This window comes from Sinohyriopsis cumingii, chromosome 10, assembly GCF_028554795.1.
Source record: "Sinohyriopsis cumingii isolate HCF-2022 chromosome 10, ASM2855479v2, whole genome shotgun sequence".
Classification (NCBI taxonomy): Eukaryota; Metazoa; Mollusca; class Bivalvia; order Unionida; family Unionidae; genus Sinohyriopsis; species Sinohyriopsis cumingii.
This window is the reverse complement of record NC_142970.1, coordinates 76,616,428-76,637,018: the sequence shown is the minus strand read 5'-3', so window position 1 is coordinate 76,637,018 and position 20,591 is coordinate 76,616,428. Positions and strand designations below refer to the sequence as shown.

Genomic DNA, 20,591 nt, shown 5'->3' with positions numbered 1-20,591 from the left:
GGCTCAGCCAATCTGATACAAGATCACATCAATAATATGTATGGATCTTTCTCATTATAAAAACAAAATGCTGAACATCTTGATAAGTCTATTTTTCAAGTTTGATCAAAACTGGATCACAAATACAATGTCTAGAGTAGCCACAAGCTAGGGGAATCTGATTCAATATCACCTCATAAATACGTGTGGATCTTGTTTGTTAGTGAAACTGTACAAGATCTTGACGATATAGGCCCAAGTTTGATCCATCAGATCAGAAATCTGGCTTCAGGTGGGGTCGAAAGTTCAACCTATTATTAGCATGCATGGATTTCACTCCTCAACAAATTTTGTTCCAAGATCTTGATGAGATAAACATATATTACAAGTTCTGATGAAACTCGTATCAGACACAGAACCTCCAGAGTAGTAATAAATTTTGCAAGCACCTATTCAGTATGGGTCTGCTCTATGTTGAACTCCTCCAAGATCTTAATAATAAAAGCAAATCTTCAAGTCTGATCGAAATCCAATCAGAAGTACGGACTCAAAGTCTGTAACAAGCTCAGCCAATCGAATGCAGAGTCCCCTCATTAATATGCATGGCTCTAATCTGAGATATTAATGTTAAAGGCACACTGAGAATGCCTTCATTGCCAATGTCACTGTTACGACCAAAAAAAGTGATATGTGTCTCTCACCATTCACGAACGTGACAACTATACATAAAAGAGAAATATATAGAAAAAATTTACACTTACCCTCAATGTGAGTGTAGTCATTATTCTGGTTAACCTTGTCTGGGTCCAAGTTGAAAAGCCTGCGAAAAGATCGAACAAAAAAATCAGCAAGGTAAGCCAATCTGAGCCACACCCACAGAACAATGATGGCAGATATCCTCACAGCTCGAGCTGAACCGAGAGCCACCCACAAAATAAAGTTCAGTACTGCTAATATTGCTATCACAGCTGGATTGGGACTTCGCTGTTGTAAATCCTGCAGTGTTAAAATTCTGGGTGAACTATTTGAACGAGTTAATAATCTCAATTGGCGATTCAATGATCGACTTGGAAACTGACTTGAATTATTTGTTCCTAGACGTCCAAGAGATACAGAATGAGCCAGAGATTGAGTCTGACTCATCTGACTTGGTCTCGATGGGAAAACTGACAACTGCGTTTGTGATTGATTTGAACTGTTTGATCCCGGCTGTCCTAGAGATACAGAACGCGGAAGAGAATGAGTTTGATTTATTGGATCTGACAGACTTTCTCTCGATGTTCTTGATTCAAAAAGAGTTTCAGAACGAGATGATATCAAATTATGCGATAGACTTGATGCACATGTTGGTGTTTCCAAAGCTGCTGCAAGCCTACTTGTAAAAACACTGGTTGGTGTGTCACATGTTGATCCACTTGAATCAGAACCAGCTACAACCTGACTTGATGAACGCTGTCCTAGATGGTTCTGACTTGGTGAAGCTGACATCATGGTTCCCGAGTTGGAATCTTTCAAAGCAGAACTATTTGATCTAACATGCCTCCTGCTATCAGACCTGGCACCTTGAGACAAACTTTGTGAAGAATTATCTGATGAACTTGACTCCTGGTGTGTGAGACATTTTGGTCTTGTTGATAGTATTCTTTCGGCATGTTGAGGCCTCTCTTGTCTCATTAGTGGTCCCTTGTGAGGTCTGACTGGTATAGAGGATGCAGCAGATGCTGCTACTGGTGAGATTTCTGGGCTTGCTCTAGGCCTTAGGGAACTGAAAATTTTTGGTCTCACAGAAGACTGTTGCCCTTCAGTTTGATGGGAAGACTGACCATTTATCATCTGAGCTGAAGTTTGATTATCACGGCTAAATGACAACCTTTCACTTGAATCTTTGTTCCTTTCAGGTATTGGATGTGGTGGTTGACTTGATGACCGGTGAGCTTTTTTCAGTACTTTAATACGAAAAAGGGACTTCCCTTTTTGCATCTGTTTTGATGTCGGTTCCGGAACAACAGGCAAATGACGCAGTTGACCATGGCTAGAGGATCGTCTATGTGGTGTTAATCTCTGATAGCCATACTGATTTGAAGACCTACTACTCCCATGCCATGATGACCTATGACTCAGGTCTGAAAAGGGGTCAACTTCAGGATCAAGGTCAGAGCTAAATGACCTTGACAGCAGACCTCGATCATCCTCCTCAATAGAGCTGGAATCTTTGCGGTCAGTGGCTGTTAGCTTCTTCCTGCGTTTCATTTTTGAGGTTTGTGAAGTACAGCTGCACAGTAACACCATGGATAATCAACTGTATATATAAGTGTTTGCTGTTGCCACGGTAATTCTGTATCTAAATGAACCTATTATTGCAGCACACAGATCCTATGTTCAAAGGCTACATGGAACTGGACAATTAGGAAGACAATTTTTGAATCTCTGTCATTGGAACTGTGCCCACATCACCTGTAAGTAACAGACCACATGTCAACCATTGCCTTAAGTTATTGAACAGGCGTCAAATGTCACCTGCAAGTTATAGACCACATGTCAAACACTGACATCAGAAATTGATTTTGTTTTTCTCCTTACATGATAGAAAAGAACATGACTAAAACAAACAAAAAAATTCAGATGCAAATTGAAACAAAACAATCTTGCAAATGACTGGATTTAATACACAATTTTGAAAGACTAAGTGGATAAGAAAAAAATTTAGGCCACCTTCCTTTATTGCAAATAGGAAACAAAATGATCGACCACAATACACATATCTGCTGTCAACCTTAAATGTTCTGAAAAATAACTGACAAGATCTCAAACACATTTCCCGTATGCAAAATGTTTTCTTCAGATGCAAGCAATTAAATCCAGAGGAGAACATGTAGCAGTAACACAAAGCCCAAGCTCATGGCAGCACAAGAAAAACTTCAACATGAAAAGACTTGCCACTGTCTAATACCAAAGCTGATCAATTAGAACTAGCATTTTTACTTGTTTATGAAATGCTATTATACTAGAAAATCTTCACACCCCATGGGATGTTCTTAATGGATACCAGCAGAAAAAACTAATTTACTTTTTGAATTGAATTATAGATGATGAAAATATTTTTTTGCAAGCCTACAGGCCATGACAGTTGCTCTCTCACCTCCATATGACCTCCAAGTGTCCCATGGGATCTGCTTCACAGGTAACAGTGGGAAAAATAATTTACTTTTTATCTGATTAAATAATTAAAATGTTACATTTTTATGCATGCTGGTTAACAAGCTTTTAAACTTTCTAATCAATGAACAAGCCTACAGCCCATGACAGTGTTCTCTCACGTTCATATGACCTCTCCTTCAAAATTTCCACATGTCCTGCAGTATGTTTTACCTGTAATGGTTGGGGGAAAAATCAGCTTTTAAATTAATCAATCATTATATTTCTTTTGCAAGCTTATTGACTCTGAAAGTTAAAATGAGAGCACACTCACTTTCACATGACCTCCTCTTTGGTAACTTGGTTCATTGTATCACTGTGTATCATAATGCATATCCATATTATCTTTAAATTAGAAAGCAATAATGCACACCCACAAGACTTAACATAAATTAAACAGCAATAACACTCACCCACTAGGCTTAACATAAATTACACAGCAATAACATTCACTCACAAGACTTAACATAAATTAAAAAGCAATAACACTCACCCACTAGACTTAACATAAATTACACAGCAATAACACTCACTCACAAGACTTAACATAAATTACACAGCAATAATTCACACCCACTAGACTTAACATAAATTAAACAGCAATAACACTCACTCACAAGACTTACATAAATTACACAGCAATAATGCTCATAAGATTTTACATAATTACAAAGCAATAACACCCACCCAACAGACTTAACATAAATTACACAATAATAACACTCACCCACAAGACTTAACATAATTACACTCACAAGACTTAACATAAACTGCACAGCAATAACACCCACCCACTAGACTTAACATAACTTACACAGCAATAACACTCACTCACAAGACTAAACATACATTACACAGCAATAAGTCACACCCACTAGACTTAATATAAATTACACAGCAATAACACTCACTCACAAGACTTAAAATAAACTGCACAGCAATAACACCCACCCACTAGACTTAACATAAATTACACAGCAATAACACTCACTCACAAGACTTACATAAATTACACAGCAATAATGCTCATAAGATTTTACATAATTACAAAGCAATAACACCCACCCAACAGACTTAACATAAATTACACAATAATAACACTCACCCACAAGACTAAACATAATTACACAGCAATAACACTCACCCATTAGACTTAGCATAAATTATACAGCAATAACGCTCACTCACAAATTATGTAGCAAAAATGCACATCCACAAGACTTAACTATTGTAACATAAAGTACATCTTGCCCACATTGAAAAATTGCTATGGTCATCTCCAATTTTTCTGCAGAAATTTTGTGATTATAACAACATTTTTTGGGTGCATTTTTCGAGTACAACTAAGAACTCCTTTGACTCAAATGTCTGAACAGCAATTGATGGAAACTGATATTGTCTTCAATCATTAGAAGAAATTTGTTTATTCAAGTTCCTGACTAAAAGGTTATGAACAAAAATGTTAGGATTAACAAGGATTCTCCAAATTAAAAGTTTATTTCATCAATTATAAAAGAAATAATTCATAACATATATATTTTGCTAATAAGTCAAGTCCAAATGCAAAGTATAGAAATCCAGATATTCCTGTCCATTATGTGTGATTGTGTGTGATTTGAATTTTTAATGTAGCTTTAACAATTTTTCAGTCATATCGCTACAATGCCTGCAGTGTGGCAGTTTATAGTAATGTCTAGCACTGGGCATCATGCCGCAGATATGTAGCATGATGTCCCACCCAGTCACATCATCCTGACACCAGGCCAACCAGGCCTAAATGCCGAGCACCTAGTCAGGCAGCTGTTCCCTGCCCATAATGCGATGTCAGATCTAGGTCTCTGCAGAATGTATGTAAATACAGTAATTAGTAGTAGAATAAACAATACAGACCCTGATCTGCCACTGCACATTATGCAAAGTTAGTTCACAGTTTATTTTGTTTGCAGTTGGACTCCACTTACAAGTGAATACAGAATTATCTAAAGGTTTGTGGCTCGCACATTCCTGTACTTTCTCTTATCAATATATGCCTATCAGACCCCTAGATATTTTTTAATTGTTTAAATTATGCAAACAATTTTAGAATTTAGACAAGTCATCAGCAGACTGCCCTTGCCTGAAAACACAGCCTGTTTTATGATCGCATATTTGATCAATATCACTGGTCAACAGTGAAATCATTACTGACTTGTAAAGGCCCTAATCTGTAGTATTTTGGTGTGCCGAACACGAATATAACCGTGAAAAATTTGTATTGGCTCTCGTTTTGAAGATATTCATATACCTCATTTTCTATGTTTCACTGTGTAAATTTCTCCAGTAGGACTGCAGCAACATCCGGAATAATGATGTAACATTGCATAATACCATCATGCTCACATCATCCACAGTTGATTGCATCATTTTCTGATGCAATGCAATACTAATGCCATGCGGCTGCTGAAGTAAGTTGACGTCAGCAGTGTACTATACATGTGTAGGCCTATTATACTAATGCCAGGCGGCTGCTGAAGCTGACGTAAGCCGTGTACTATATAAAGCCCAATCAGATAGGTTCAGCATTTAAAATATTTTAGACGTTGTGCGAGACAGTTCAAGCTACTGTTACATAAAACTTATTATTTTATCCATTTACGTACAATAAAGAACAGTAATGCCTCGAAAGTGTGTTAATACCGCGGACAATTTTTGCTATATTTGTGGGGAAGTGACATTTGCCAACCAGAAGAAAAGTATCAATTCTCAAGTGAAGAAGGCATATCATCTTTACTTTGGATGCAAGGTTGGTGACCAAGACAAGCCTTGGGCTCCGCATATATGCTGTGCTACATGTACAACACAGCTTTTACAGTGGTTGAATTGCAAAAGGTCATCAATGCCGTTTGCAGTCCCAATGGTGTGGAGAGAGCCAAGCAACCACCTAAATGACTGTTACTTCTGCTTGGTTCCTCCTCTTTCCGGCGGAATAGCGAAGCGAAAGAAGTCGAGAATAGTCTACCCAAACATTCCGTCTGCACTGAGACCAGTTCCACATGGTGAGGGACTTCCTATTCCAGAACCTCCAGCAGAATATTCTCTTGATTCATCTGACGAAGACAAAGGTGAGTCGACCTGTTCTTCTCCTGGTCCATCAGCATGCAGTGATCCAGATTTTCACTGTGGTGCATCATCAACCCCACACAGAATAACACAGGAAGAACTAAATGACCTGATTCGTGATTTGGACTTATCAAAGAACAAGGCAGAATTGCTAGGATCAAGACTCCAACAATGGAATCTTCTAGAAGAAGATGTCACAATTACTGCATATCGAAAGCGCCACCAGCAATTGGAGCCTTTCTTCAGAAAGGAAAGTAATCTGATATTCTGTTCCGATATTGAGGGCCTCATGAATGCTTTAAAAATCACTCATGACCCACAAGAATGGAGACTATTTGTGGACTCTTCGAAACTGAGTCTCAAGGCTGTGCTTTTGCACAATGGAAACATTCTTCCATCTATTCCAGTAGCGTATGCTGTCCACATGAAAGAGACATACGATAACTTAAGGCAGCTACTGAATTCCATTGAGTATAACAAGTACAGCTGGCACCTCTGTGGTGATTTGAAGGTAGTTGCCCTTTTAATGGGACTGCAGCAAGGATATACAAAATACATGTGTTTCTTATGCGAGTGGGATAGCCGAGCAAGGGAAATGCACTACATGAGGAAGGAATGGACTCACAGGCAGAATGTAGCCATTCGAGAGAAGAATATCCAACACCCAGCTCTGGTTGAGGCTCAGAAAATCTTGCTACCACCCCTTCACATCAAACTAGGTTTGATGAAGAACTTCGTGAAAGCCATTGACCAGACTTTGCCAGCATTCCGATACCTGCATGAAAAATTCCCTCGACTCAGCGAAGCAAAGATTAAAGAGGGAGTTTTTGTGGGTCCTCAGATTCGAGAGCTTTTCAAAGATGACCGGTTCAACATCTTGCTGGAAGGTGACGCGAAACAAGCCTAGTTTCTACAAACTTCCTCGGAAATGTTAGGGCAGAAAACTATAAGGAACTAGTAGAAGACATGTTGATGAAGTATAAGAAACTTGGCTGCAATATGTCTCTAAAGATTCACTTCCTTCATTCCCATTTGGATTTCTTTCCTAGCAACTGTGGTATTGTTAGTGATGAACACGGCGAACGTTTTCATCAAGATATCGCAACAATGGAACAAAGATACCAGGGAAAATGGTCCACTACAATGCTGGCTGACTACTGCTGGACACTCCTCAGAGATGCTCCCGAACAGCTGTACAAGAGACAGGCGAAGAAATCTAAGATGTAGTCAATGACTTGATTTTTTATAGGTAGGCTATTACAGTTGACCTTTTACTATTGGAATGCATTTCGTTATGTAAACATTAATTTCTTGCAGATTACAAAAAAACTAGAGCCAATTTTGCAATTTGACTGTCATATTCGTGTTCAGCACATAAAAATTGATAAGAATTGACTAATTTTATTTCAGTAACATGACTTTTGTAAAAATTTGTTGTCCAGTGATATTCAGATAGGTTACTCTGTGTGTTCGTGGTTTTTGGATTTTTAACGTAGCTTTAACAATTTCAGTCATATACCATTACGATGTCTGCAGTGTGGAAGTTGACAGTGATGTCCGACACTGGGGTATCATGCCATAGAAATGTAGCATCATGTTCCGCCCAGTCACATTATCCTGACACCTGGCTGACCAGTCCTAGCACTAACCTCTTAATGCTGAGTGCCAAGCAAAGCAGCTGCTAGTTCCATTTTTATGTTTTTAGTATGAGTCTGCTGAGGCTTGACTATGCGACCTCCCACATCCAAGGCAGATGCTATAACCATTTAGGCAACAGAATGGTCGGACAGGTTACTAATGTGGATATATGTAATACTTGATCATTATGATAACACTCATTCAAGCACAGTCAAATAGTCAAGTGCACCATGAATTAGTCTTGGTCACCAAGGAGTATGGCACATTCCTAAAGGCTTAATTAACATCTTGATGATAAATACCCAGACAGGTATTACAAATGTGTATTCTGCAGTGTTAATGCTAAACCGCATCAAATGTAAAAAAATAAAAATATTTTTTTTTTTAAAAAAAACACAAAAAACAAAAAAGGCAACTGGTTCCCAATCTGGGAGTAAAATAACCCAATTTATTCCATTCTTATGTAAAGCTCAGTCTACTGTGCCAATTCAATATTTTTTCTCACTTATCAAGCAAAAAATGCAGGTTTTAATACTTTTAATCGATAAGCCATATAAGAAACATTTCAAACATCTTTGCAGCCAATCCTCTAGAGTAACATTAGACACACACATCCCTTTATCTTCAAATACTATCTACTTGAAATTCAACGAATAAAAGCTTAAGATTTTTTAACAAATATTTAAGGGGTCCTGGGTGGTCAAGTGGTGTAAGGTGCTTGCCTTTATCAATCACTACTGTGTATAGCATATCATGTGCTAAAAAATGGCCTTAAATGCACAAAACCCACAAACACAAAAATTTAAACTGCAAGGTATCACACTCAAAATGTTATGTGTTTCTTCCTTAGGAGAATAAAGAAGACTTGTACATTTTCTCTTGATTGTATCACTCTTGCTTCAGGGATGTTAACAACCTGTTATAGTCAGCCAATCAATTTAAACCAAATTCAATAAATTTCTTACAAGTCACATTGACTGGACAAACTGAAAGGAAAAGGGATGTTTGCGGTGCACATCTTCACATGTTATTTCAGCACATGTTACTTCATGATGTTTCCAATACTTGTCCATGATTTAATACATGATGGTTTCCAATACTTGTCCATGATTTAAATCTTGATGTTTTCCAATACTTGTCCGTGATTTAATACATGATGTTTTCCAATACTTGTCCATGATTTAAATCATGATGGTTTCCAATACTTGTCCATGATTTAATACATGATGGTTTCCAATACTTGTCCATGATTTAAATCATGATGGTTTCCAATACTTGTCCATGATTTAATACATGATTACAAAGATTGCTATCTTGTATTTAAACATGTTTAGACTTGAATGTCATCAATTACTTATTTTATTAAATGCTTTTCGGAAAACAAGTAAAATAGATACATGTAATTCCATCAGCAATATGAACAAATCCAACACAAGAAAACTATTCTGAACAAGTCTCTAGGACTATAAATATTCAAAATTCTTTGTTGGACCCATAATGATTCCCATGGTATTATGACACCTTCTGCCTGTTTGTTCATCTCCCCTTATGTCTGTGTACCTTTCTGTTTAAAACTATATTTCCTCGTAAACCTCCAGGTTGATATTCATCGAACTATCTCGATAGTTTTTTTTTATGTGATAACGATTAGTGAGAGAGGTACAGTTTTGAAGGTCACACCTTAGCAGACCCTCTGAGAAAGTCGGATGTCAAATACACAAAAATTGCAGTCACAGTGCAGTGGCATTTTGAAAATATCTTTTTGATCAAAATTTAAACATGCGGCCACAGTGAGAACATGTAATGTATTTCAGCTATGCCTTGGCAGAGGACGAGTGTGTTTTGGATTTTTTATGTAGCTTGAACAATTTTTCAATCGCTACAATGTCTGCAGTGTGGCAGTTTATAGTGGCAATGTCTATCATTGGGACATCATGCCACGGAAATAGAGCATCATGTCCCACCCAGTGTGTGTGTGTGATTTGGATTTTTAACATAGCTTTAACAATTTTTAAGTCATATTGCAATGATGTCTGCAATGTGGCAGTTTATTGTGATGCCTAGCACTGGGGCAATACGACGCAGACATGTAGCATGATGTCCCACCCAGTCACATTATCCTGACACCAGGCCGACCAGTTCTAACACTAACATCTTAATGCTAAGCGCCAAGCAAGGAAGCTGTTAGTACCATTTTTTATACAAGTCTTTGGTATGATTCTGCTGGGGTTCACCGTGCAAAATCCCGCATCTGAGGCAAGTGCTCTAACCACTAGGCAACAAGAGTGGTCTGGAATAGGAGGAGAGATGTGATACAAAAATAAAAACACACTGAGATATCCAATAGTAAATCAAATCTAATAAAATGCGGATATTATGTTCAATGGCCACTGTATATTCTCACATAAAGTCAGATCCAACTTCGGACTACACAGACCCAGATCTACCATTGAATAATGTACCAGCAGATCTAAGTCTCTGCAGTTTGTTAGGAATATTCTGAAGAGCATATTAAACACAGACATCAATCTGTTGGTGCATTGTGTGATGGCAAATCAGTGTCTATCTTGCTTGCAGCTGGACCCAACTTACAAGTGAGTATATACGGTAAGCGCTTTCACCCACCTTTAACTATAAAGCCATTATATTCATGTACAAACAAACCTTGCTTGGGGGATAGGGAAAATACATGATAATTATCTGTACTGTCATCCTAAACGTTTGAGTGTAAGCATGTTTACTAAACATTAATATTTTTATTATCTGTATCAGGGAAACATGGTTGCATCACTGCTCCCAATTTTGGTTATTATTTCTTAACACAATTCCAAACATCTGCTAAGCAGACAGATACAAATAATTTAGTTTCAGAAAACTATACCATACTAATTATAATTATTGTTCTCTGACAGAAATTATTACTCTCCCTTCAGATTGTTATATAAACTGCAAGTGGTAAAGTTATTTATATATGTTTGACATTCTGTTTATTCCCCTTCCCACAAACAGGCATACTTGCTACACTGTTGTTTTGTCAACACAATGGCTGGCAGGTATCAGAGCCCTCCCCACCCCACCCCAAGAAAATAATTCTGCAGATGCCCCTGCTAGCAGTTATGGACCCCAAATGCCCCATTATAACAGGATTCCCTTCATGTATATGTAACATTTTTTCTTTTAAAGATGTTAAAAATAAATACTGGATAAGTGATAATGGCAACCACCAATGGCATGCCATACCTTGCAGTTTGGATGGGAGTCATTTTGAGGAGGTTTTCTTTGTGCATTTTCTTTGACACCTGTAGCACCATTTCATCCAATGCACTAAAACAACTTGCAATGACCCTGGTTGTATGGATATATGTATGCATGCATATATGCTAGCATGCAAGTAGTTCTGATCAAGGCTTTCAGAAAACATTAAAAAAGATTATAATTCAAATTTCTTCTAGGTTCTTGTAGCATTTAATCACTTTTAGTCTTCAAAGTTCAAAAAGCACCATTCAAAATCAATGTGTTCATTCAAAATTTGGACCTAAATCTGGACACAGATATCTCAATGAATCGACTTTATTTACACAGCCTTGCTGGAGCGGGGTCTATTCTAGCGATGGAAATTTAATGGGGAAACTTCTCACTGCTTTTGAAAAAAGGAGGCAAATCTTCTGAATATAAAAGGGATTTATTATCATTATTATTATTATTATTATTATCAAAGGCAGAGCTTGAAAATATGATTTGTAATTTTCATGCAATTAGTCATTTTTCTGGCAAATTTTGTTTAAATAAATTAGTGCAAATCCCACAATCAGCTATCCTTAGAAAAGATCCTGCTTGGGTGAAGCTGGTGCTCAATTCATGCATGCAGATATTGGGGAATAATCGCAGACAATTATTTTATTAAATGTACATGTAGCTCATTGCTAAACATATATCTAAGAATTAAATGTAAGATACATTATGTGTAGCAATGGATTTATTTTATGGGTAATGTCAACTTTATGTTATTTTATATGTGCATTTTGTTAGTGAAATGCATTCAAAAACAATAATTTCAAAGTTTCAAGATCCAAGCCTAGCAATAAAATTTAACAACTTACTATACAAATATGACTGATTAAAGAAAGAAGGGAGATGAGAGAAATGAAATCAGAAAGAGGAAAATAATATCATCATACTACTACTACTATTATTATTATTATTATTATTATTCTACAAACATTATTGTTATTGTCATTATTTTATTATTATAATTATTATTATCATTATTATTATTATTAAGACATCATCATCATTATTATTATTATCATCATATAAACATTATTATTATTATTGATATTATTATTATTATTATTATTATTATTATTATGCTAATCCCCTAATAAGGAACACAATAGCATCAAACAAGCAAAAGGTTTAGTTCTCAAATTTGTTTTCTTTTCAAGAAAGGTTTAGGCAGGTTTTCTGCCATATAAATACTGGTGGGCCCATATGTGCTTACCTACCATGCACATTTATATTCACCAATGCTTTGATTACCCCGATTCTGAAGTATGTTGATTATTAACAAGGACCCCAAAATTCATGTTTAATAATGGACTGATGCTTACAGTTAAACACAACTTGCCAATTCAAGCTGAACAAGCTTCGATAACATTCCATTTCAAACCAAGTCACAGTCAGTGGGCAAAATGAAAACCAAGGATTATTTATATTACACCTACACATTGCCCACCTTAATACATCACAACAACTTCAAGTCGATGAATACTAATTAATGTATCTAAATACACCAGCTCTCACCTGTGATTAAATATTTTAAACTTAAATTATTGACAAAACAACATACGCTACCTATCACTTTCACAAAATTCCCAAACACATTTATAACAAACAAGTTTTGAAAGGGTTGTCATCCGACTGATTGAAGCAATAAATCTGGGCATTTACTTTTCTCATGTTGGTGACTAAAACTACAATATTAAAGTCAGCCAATTTGATAAGGAAATAAAAAAAATGTATACTTGCACCTTTAAATATTGAGACCAAACTTTGACCATTCTGAAATTCACTTCTTATTAAAGGCACTGTTTAATTAGTGAAGGTCTGATAGTTTCCTTGCTGGACAGCGGTATATAAGTGGACGTAACTACTGAAACAAACATTTTGAATACAGATTCTTTGTCATCTAACATGTTTTAATATTTTATATTATTCAGATTTTTTTAAAGCATGTTTCTGCAGAGCTTTGACAAACAGCAGCAAATAATGTTGATGAATCATTACAATATGTGTACCATACAAATCTATTTCAAATTACAGCCTAACTCATGCACCTGTATCATTATGTACAACATAATTATTTCTATTTTGCTTCTCTTACTATCTGCATCTGCAACATATCACAGTATCTGGACCAGAATTGCATTCCTAGAACACAAATGCACTTTTACTACCACCTGTAGAAACCTTGGCCTGGGGCCCCGAGTGTCCGAGTGGTCTAAAGTGCTCAACGTTACGGATCACTGCCATCTCACCTCTGTCTGCGTGGGTTCAAGTCCAAGGCTCGGCTAGCGTGGGTACGTGGGAAAGCCTGCCAGTAGCTTTCGTGGGTCGGTGGTTCTTTCCTGGGTTTTCCAGGGTTCTTCCTCCACCAGTTATACTGGCTGCCATGTATAGCCTGTCTTGTGCTGAAAAATGGCGTTAAACCCTAGAACAACAACAACAACAAAAAAAAACACAAAAAAAACTTGGCCTTCCTTCCATACTGACTCAATGCATAAATTAAACCAATAATTTGATAGGCGACCCATCCACACACACATATTTATGACCAACTACAAACTGAAACTGTTTCCTCAAAGCATGAAATATTGGTCACAGCGACCTATTTCTGGTTGAAGGGTACTGCAATTGCTAAGAGCAATTCATGCTAAACTGTTTAACTCTTCCCCCAACCAAACATGCTTGAGAAACACGTATACACAAATTTTACAAAGCTGCCATGGACAGGCAGAGAGATGGATGGATGGATAAAAGTAAAACCACATTAAAACCCTTAAACATTCTTGGCAGAGCATAAAAATGTATTCAGTCTTTCAAAGTGGCATGCACTGCATGCAAACACTCACACAGATGTACTCAAATTACCATGCTGGTCTGGAACTAGCCAAAAAATGTAAGAAAGCAATCAACATTTTCTGACAGTCAAATTAAACTAGGTTATAATTCTACACATAATTGGCATTTATTCCATTGCATTTCTTCTTAAAATTGGTCAATGAATTGTCAAACATTGTACATGTAACTATTCAAGGATTCCTGTCTAATATTAACTAATCTAGGACCATTCTGGTGGCCTAAATAGTAACAGTGTCAACCTTTGATGTGGGAGGCAGTGAGTTCGAACCCCAACCAAATCATACAAAAGATAAAAATGGTACTGGCAGCTGCATCGCTTGGCGCTCAGCATTAAGAAGTTAGTGTTAGGACTAGTCAGCCTGGTGTCAGGATAATGTGACTGGGTGGGACATCATGCTATATGTCTGTAAATGATGCCCCAGTGCTATAAACTGCCTCACTACAGACATCATAACAGTATGACTGCAAAATTGTTAAAGCTACATTAAAAATCCAAATCACACACACACACACACACACACGCATCACATTTTTTACAGGGTGGTGGGTCTTGTACAATACTCACATCTAAAAGTAATCCTCCTTTATAGTTCCCAATAAAAATAAGTACCCAGTTTTATAGTTGCCAATTAAAATGAGTACCTTGTTTTACAGGTGCCAATTAAAATGAGTACCCTGTTTTACAGGTGCCAATTAAAATGAGTGCCCTGTTTTATAGTTACCAATTAAAATGAGTACCTTGTTTTACAGGTGCCAATTAAAATGAGTACCGTTTTAGAGTTGCCAATTAAAATGAATTCCATGAACAGTATATTATACACCTAGCTGATGTTTAATAGTCCTTTAGTTAGATACTGAAATCCGTTTGCAGAAACTACTTTTCTTCTTTCTGTTGAAATGACCTTGATCTTTGTTCTTTTAATTCGTAAATCAACAAGTTTATTGTTTGCCCCAATTGTTGTTGTAATTGATGTTGCAGATTTAATGCCATGTTTCAACATGGGATACATGGCAACCAGTATATCTGTTGGAGGAATAACCCAGGAAGAACCACCAACCAATGGAAAGCTACTGATAAGCTTTCTCACAAAGCCATGATGGCAGATTTGAACCCACATGGAAAGAGGTGAGATGTCAGTGATCTGTAAAGGCAAACATTACAGACTAATCAATCGCAAGCACTATAGACTAATCAATCATCTGAGGACCCTGCCACAAGTGTAAACTATCGACTAAGTTTGGTCAAAAGTCTGTGATATAGAAATAATGTCATTGTGCAGAAACCTTTTTCTTTCAGTCACATTGACCTTTGTATCTGACTTATTGACACAGTAACCAACTGATCTTCTATCTTCCGACTCCAATTTTTACTGGTTTCTCCCATATGCCAAGTGTAAACCATCCAAAATTGTGATGAAGAACAAATGGTATTGTGTGGGAACCACATTTCTTCTGTTAGTCATGGTGACCTTGACCTTTGACCTTTTGACCACAAAATCAACAGAATTCTTCAGTAATCCCAAGTGCAAGTCATCTACAAAGTTTGGTAACTAGAATCTGGAAAACTATAGTTATTACAAAGAAACCTTTTTTTTTGTCAGTGACCTTGAAGTTTAATCTTTCAGCACCAAAATATATATGGTTCTTTCTTAGTCTAAGTGTAGGCTATTCACAATGTTTGGCAACTGTGGATGGTGGACAACTAGAGTTTTGTGCTTTCTGATAACAGACAGATATCTGGATGGACATCACAAGATAATCTGCTTCATCTAATGACAGATGTATAAAAACATGTCTGTCTACCTTCAACAGTTAGAGAGGCTTGATAAACTCTCAGCCTACCCTACTATATATGGTCAAGTTACGCTGGCAATGACTCAAATGTTATCTTTAAAGTTTAGGAAAAAATAATCTAAGCCGGTACATGGCAAAAATGTTTCTTTTAAAACCTCAGTTATCTCTCCGTCAACATTGGTCTTATTTGGCACAAAACAGATGCAAAAATAAAAATACTGCCGTTAGATACAAATTTGTACACAAACACCCCAAAAGTTAAAAGTTTACTATCAGATGCTGTAATTCAACTTGTATTCAGTTTTGATCACAGCATACATCGGAATAAACACCAATTTCATATTAAGAATCTCTCTCTCTCTCTCTCTGAATGCGGCATTGACTTGTTTTTGTTAAAATTAAAATGACTATATTTACATATCAATGATTCATAATATTCAAAGTTCAGATTAACTCTAGATCCATGATACCAAATCCCATCTTGAGGTCACATCATCTGCAATCCATAAAATGTGAAAGATCAACATCTTCATGTCTAACTCCTTATCTGTCTCACAAAATCTCATTATGAATTTTAATAAATCCACAATCCACTTGATGTGTCTCATAATCCTTGAACTAAAGAACAATGTAATGCAAAACCCAATATATTTTAACACAACCCCCCCAATCCTCATAATGTGAATGAAAGTTGTCCTTATGCTCAACTCCAAATCTAACACTATTCCAATATAAATCAAAATCCACAATCCACATGACATGTATCAAAATCCTTGTATATGATACCATATCCACAATCCACATAATGTAGATGACATGCATCCTACTGCTTAATTCCAGATCTGACACTATCTCATTATGAATCGATACAATCCTCAATCTTATACATAAGGTGGATTAGGATCTATGTGCCAACTCCAGACTAATTTGATATATTAATCCCAATGTGAATCCACATTTCAGTAATGCAATTAATGTAAATGATCAGCATCCTTTTGATCTCTGACTGCATTCAAATCGACAGTGGACACAAATCATGTACAAATGGTCCTACAATTACCTACAGAAGGAATGATTACAACAGACCACATTTCAAAGCAAAACTTTTGAATCTGAAAATTTGTCAAGTTCTCAAAATAATTTACTTGTTAAACACGCTACTGATTCAAATGATAAAATCAAAAGCGATTCTGCAAGATGATTAATAAACGTCATGGGTAATATAAAGGTCTCACATTTTTATATACTTTTATCACACTGATGTATATCATTTTATCAGCCAATGTGGGTAAGTGAGAAAGCTTGCCAGTAGCTTCTCATGGGTCAGTGGTTCTGAAAAATGTTGTTAAACCCTACAACAACAACAACTCACTGACAGAAAGCCAATTAATCCAATTGTGCAACAACACTGATCCCCATTTTAAAAAAAACGTAACTCCTTAATAAAGATTTTGTACACAATGGCAAACTATCTCCAATAAATTCAGTTGACAAATTATCACTAAAGAAACAGCACTTTCTACCTGATCCCAATCCATATAATTTCACTCATTTTTGTTACCAAGCAACCTTTTATTCGATGTGCCAGAATGTTTTTCTTTACTTCTTCCCTTTCTTCCAGATACTCATTCAATCAACTCTACCAATTGTTAAAATTCATTGTTCCAATAAAAATCTGTTACAATCACATGCCAAATCAAGCCCCAATAATCCCTGACATTCATTATACAATTATCACTCAATGTAACCATACCTTTGCCAGATTTATTATTTCTAAAATCTATGTCAAACACACAGACTCATTCACCTATATTGATTTCATTCTAGAAAACAGTTTCTGGCCAAATGACCAAGCTTTATTCATTTTCTGAGTAGCACAGCTGGCATTTGGCTAACCTGGCAAATTCAAGATCCTGCTGATGAGGCTGAATTGTAATGAAACAAAATATTGAGCTTCAGGTGTCATTTTGTGTGTTCATATAATTACAGTTTATTGCAGGTAGCACATCAGAGCTGCCAAGCATTACAAGACCTCAGTAATGCAGTCAAGTTTTACTTTCCATTAGTTAAACCAGTTTTCAATAAGGTTTAACAAAATATCATTACTGCTAATGTCAAGCTGGGAAACATGATCTGTTCATGATTGTGTTCAACTAGACATAAAAAATTGGTAAAATAAATCTGAACCTTAATTATCTCCAGTACAGTTTCACAAACTGCAATTCCAAAGCCTACAGAGTTCAATGGCTTCTTGCTATCTCTCAACTCGATGTAATCCTTACAAAAATTCCATGTGGGCTGTGGTTATGGCAATAATCTTTCCTACCATGTGCCATACTGAAATCAACATATTCTTGTCCTTATTGCTTTGTCTCCCAAGAATCTGAAAATATATCACTTGATAGATGCCATTTTTTAAAAAAAGTAATAGCTTGATCATGAAGACATTTGGCATCACAAGTGTTGTTTTTGTTGTTGTAGGGTTTAACGCCATTTTTCGCACAAGATATACATGGCAGTTTTTCAGCACAAAATATACATGGCAGTCAGTATCAATGGTGGAGGAAGAACCCGGAAAAACCTGGTAAAGAACCACTGACCCACGAGAAGCTACTGGCAGGCTTTCTCACATACCTACAGTGGCCAAGCCAAAGACCAAAATAAGTATAGTTTGAAGCATCTGAGGTAATCCTGTCAAGTTTGTCTGATTACCTGACCAACTTCACTAAATCTGATGTAAAAACTAAGATACAAATTAAGCACGGACAAGACAGATTCCGGATTTTACTGCACTCACATTTCCATAATTTGTGCCTTTATTCCGTAACTCTCTGTATCTTTAAGGGTCATTTCTGTTAGACTTAAAGCAAAATCGTATGGGTTGACAGCTATGACACATATATTTGCTAACAAATCATGTCCAACTGCAAACAACATAGACCTTGATCTTCCAATGATTAATGTGCTGGTCAAACAGCTGATCAGGGTCAATGTTGTTTGTTCTACTCATTAGTCCTTAACAAACTCTATACACCCAGATCTGTCAGTGCTTTATGTGAGGGCAGATACAAGTTTGTAGTTGGACTCCAACTTATAATTGGGTATATATGGTAAAAATAATTTTGTACACCTGGATTCAAAATTATAGTTTACAAGTCAGCTGCCTGTATGATTGGATAACTTTGTTTTAATAATTCTTCAATACTAATAGTAGCAATTCAAACTAGGTATAAGAGAAAATTGTATAATTAAGCACTGCACATGTTCCAATTATAAGTCCTAGCTGAAATTTTCCTCATTTATTTAGATATGCCATACAAAAGAGACAGAAATGTCATGGATGAATGACCAATTTTCGGGTGTTCACCAATTTGTACTTGTTAATTCTGGGTTAGTGTAATTGAATCAGCTTAATATCATATGGTAATGGATCAAAACTTACTGATTATGAATCCATAACCCGATTATTTGGATAAATTTTTTTTATATTAAATTCATCTAGTCTTTTCTTTCTTTCATGCTGGGTAAAACTGACATTTTGTCAAAATATTTAGCAAGCTTTTGCACATTTTCCATCCAACAATGACAGATGGCATGCCAAAAAGACACTTTACTGTTTGTAACTTTATAAATAGCATCATTGACAGAAGTCAGCTATTTTATAAATTTGTTTGTACACTGAAACTTTCTCACAAAAGCTGCAAGTATGTACAAATGAGATAAAATTATTATCTATTTATAATTATAAACACATGAAGAAAAAACCCAAGAAAAGTTATGAAATGTAAAAAATATAAAACATGTAGAGTAATACAGTATTTTGCATGAATAACAAGATTCTGAAGTGTGATATTAGAGTGCCAATAAAACCCAAGTTACCATAGGTGTGTGACTAATAGTAGAGTAGTGGTTCTCAAAAAAAATTCTCTGACCAGTTGTACACTGCTGAGGGTCTTAGCAGACCCCTTAATGATTGCTGAGGGTCTCAGTGGACCACTCACTTAATGATTTTTCCAAGTGTTGATTGTACCATTAGATACTGTAAATCTTTCCACAGACCACCTAAATGCACCTTACATCACTCCCCCCACCACATACCAGTTCAAGAACCTCTGATATAGAGTACATATAATATTAACAAATTTCTAGTGTACTATTACTGACATTGTAAAGATTTATAAAATTACTGGTACATGATGAAACATTTCCAAAAAATTATGTTAGAAATATACATCTGGAATTGGAAGATTTATAGAAATATAAAAAGGAGGACAAAACTGGTATTTCAATAATCCAATAACCTCCATTAAAAAGACAATTAGGAATCCAGTTGCCATACCTTTTTGTTCAAATTCATTCTGTGTTAGTGTACATGTAAATATGAGACTTAATAGATGAATTCTGAAACACCAACAGTTGTGTCCCCTATTTGACTCTTTTGTTAGCTTTGGCTACAGCTGATTTGTACCAAGGACCAAAAAAGTAATTTAGTTGGACAACTTGTCAGCTGAATTTGAGATTTGCATTTAAGAAAGAAATTAGTCAATTTTCTCTGCAGAAAACAGGCATATAAAACTAGATTAACGTAAATCAAATTATTTTGCAAAAATTCAATCTGGTTCTGTTTGTGTTGTATCCTTCTTACACTGCTGCCCCACCATACAAATACATTCTGATGTTTCTGTTAACAAAATGGTCAAAGACCATGTGAAAAGATGGGGCTTACATTAAACCAATTTTTGTTT

At 36.1% G+C, this 20,591-nt stretch overlaps 1 protein-coding gene across 2 annotated transcripts in view; it reads right to left on the bottom strand.

The window, feature by feature from the left end:
- Positions 1–20,591, bottom strand: part of LOC149790418 (kalirin-like) — a 536,347-nt gene that overhangs the window by 353,029 nt on the left and 162,727 nt on the right. For both annotated transcript variants that reach the window (XM_089972467.1, XM_089972468.1), the window contains exon 17: positions 741–799. In XM_089972467.1, the coding sequence (XP_089828593.1) occupies positions 741–799 (59 nt within the window). The remainder of the gene's footprint in view (positions 1–740; positions 800–20,591) is intronic.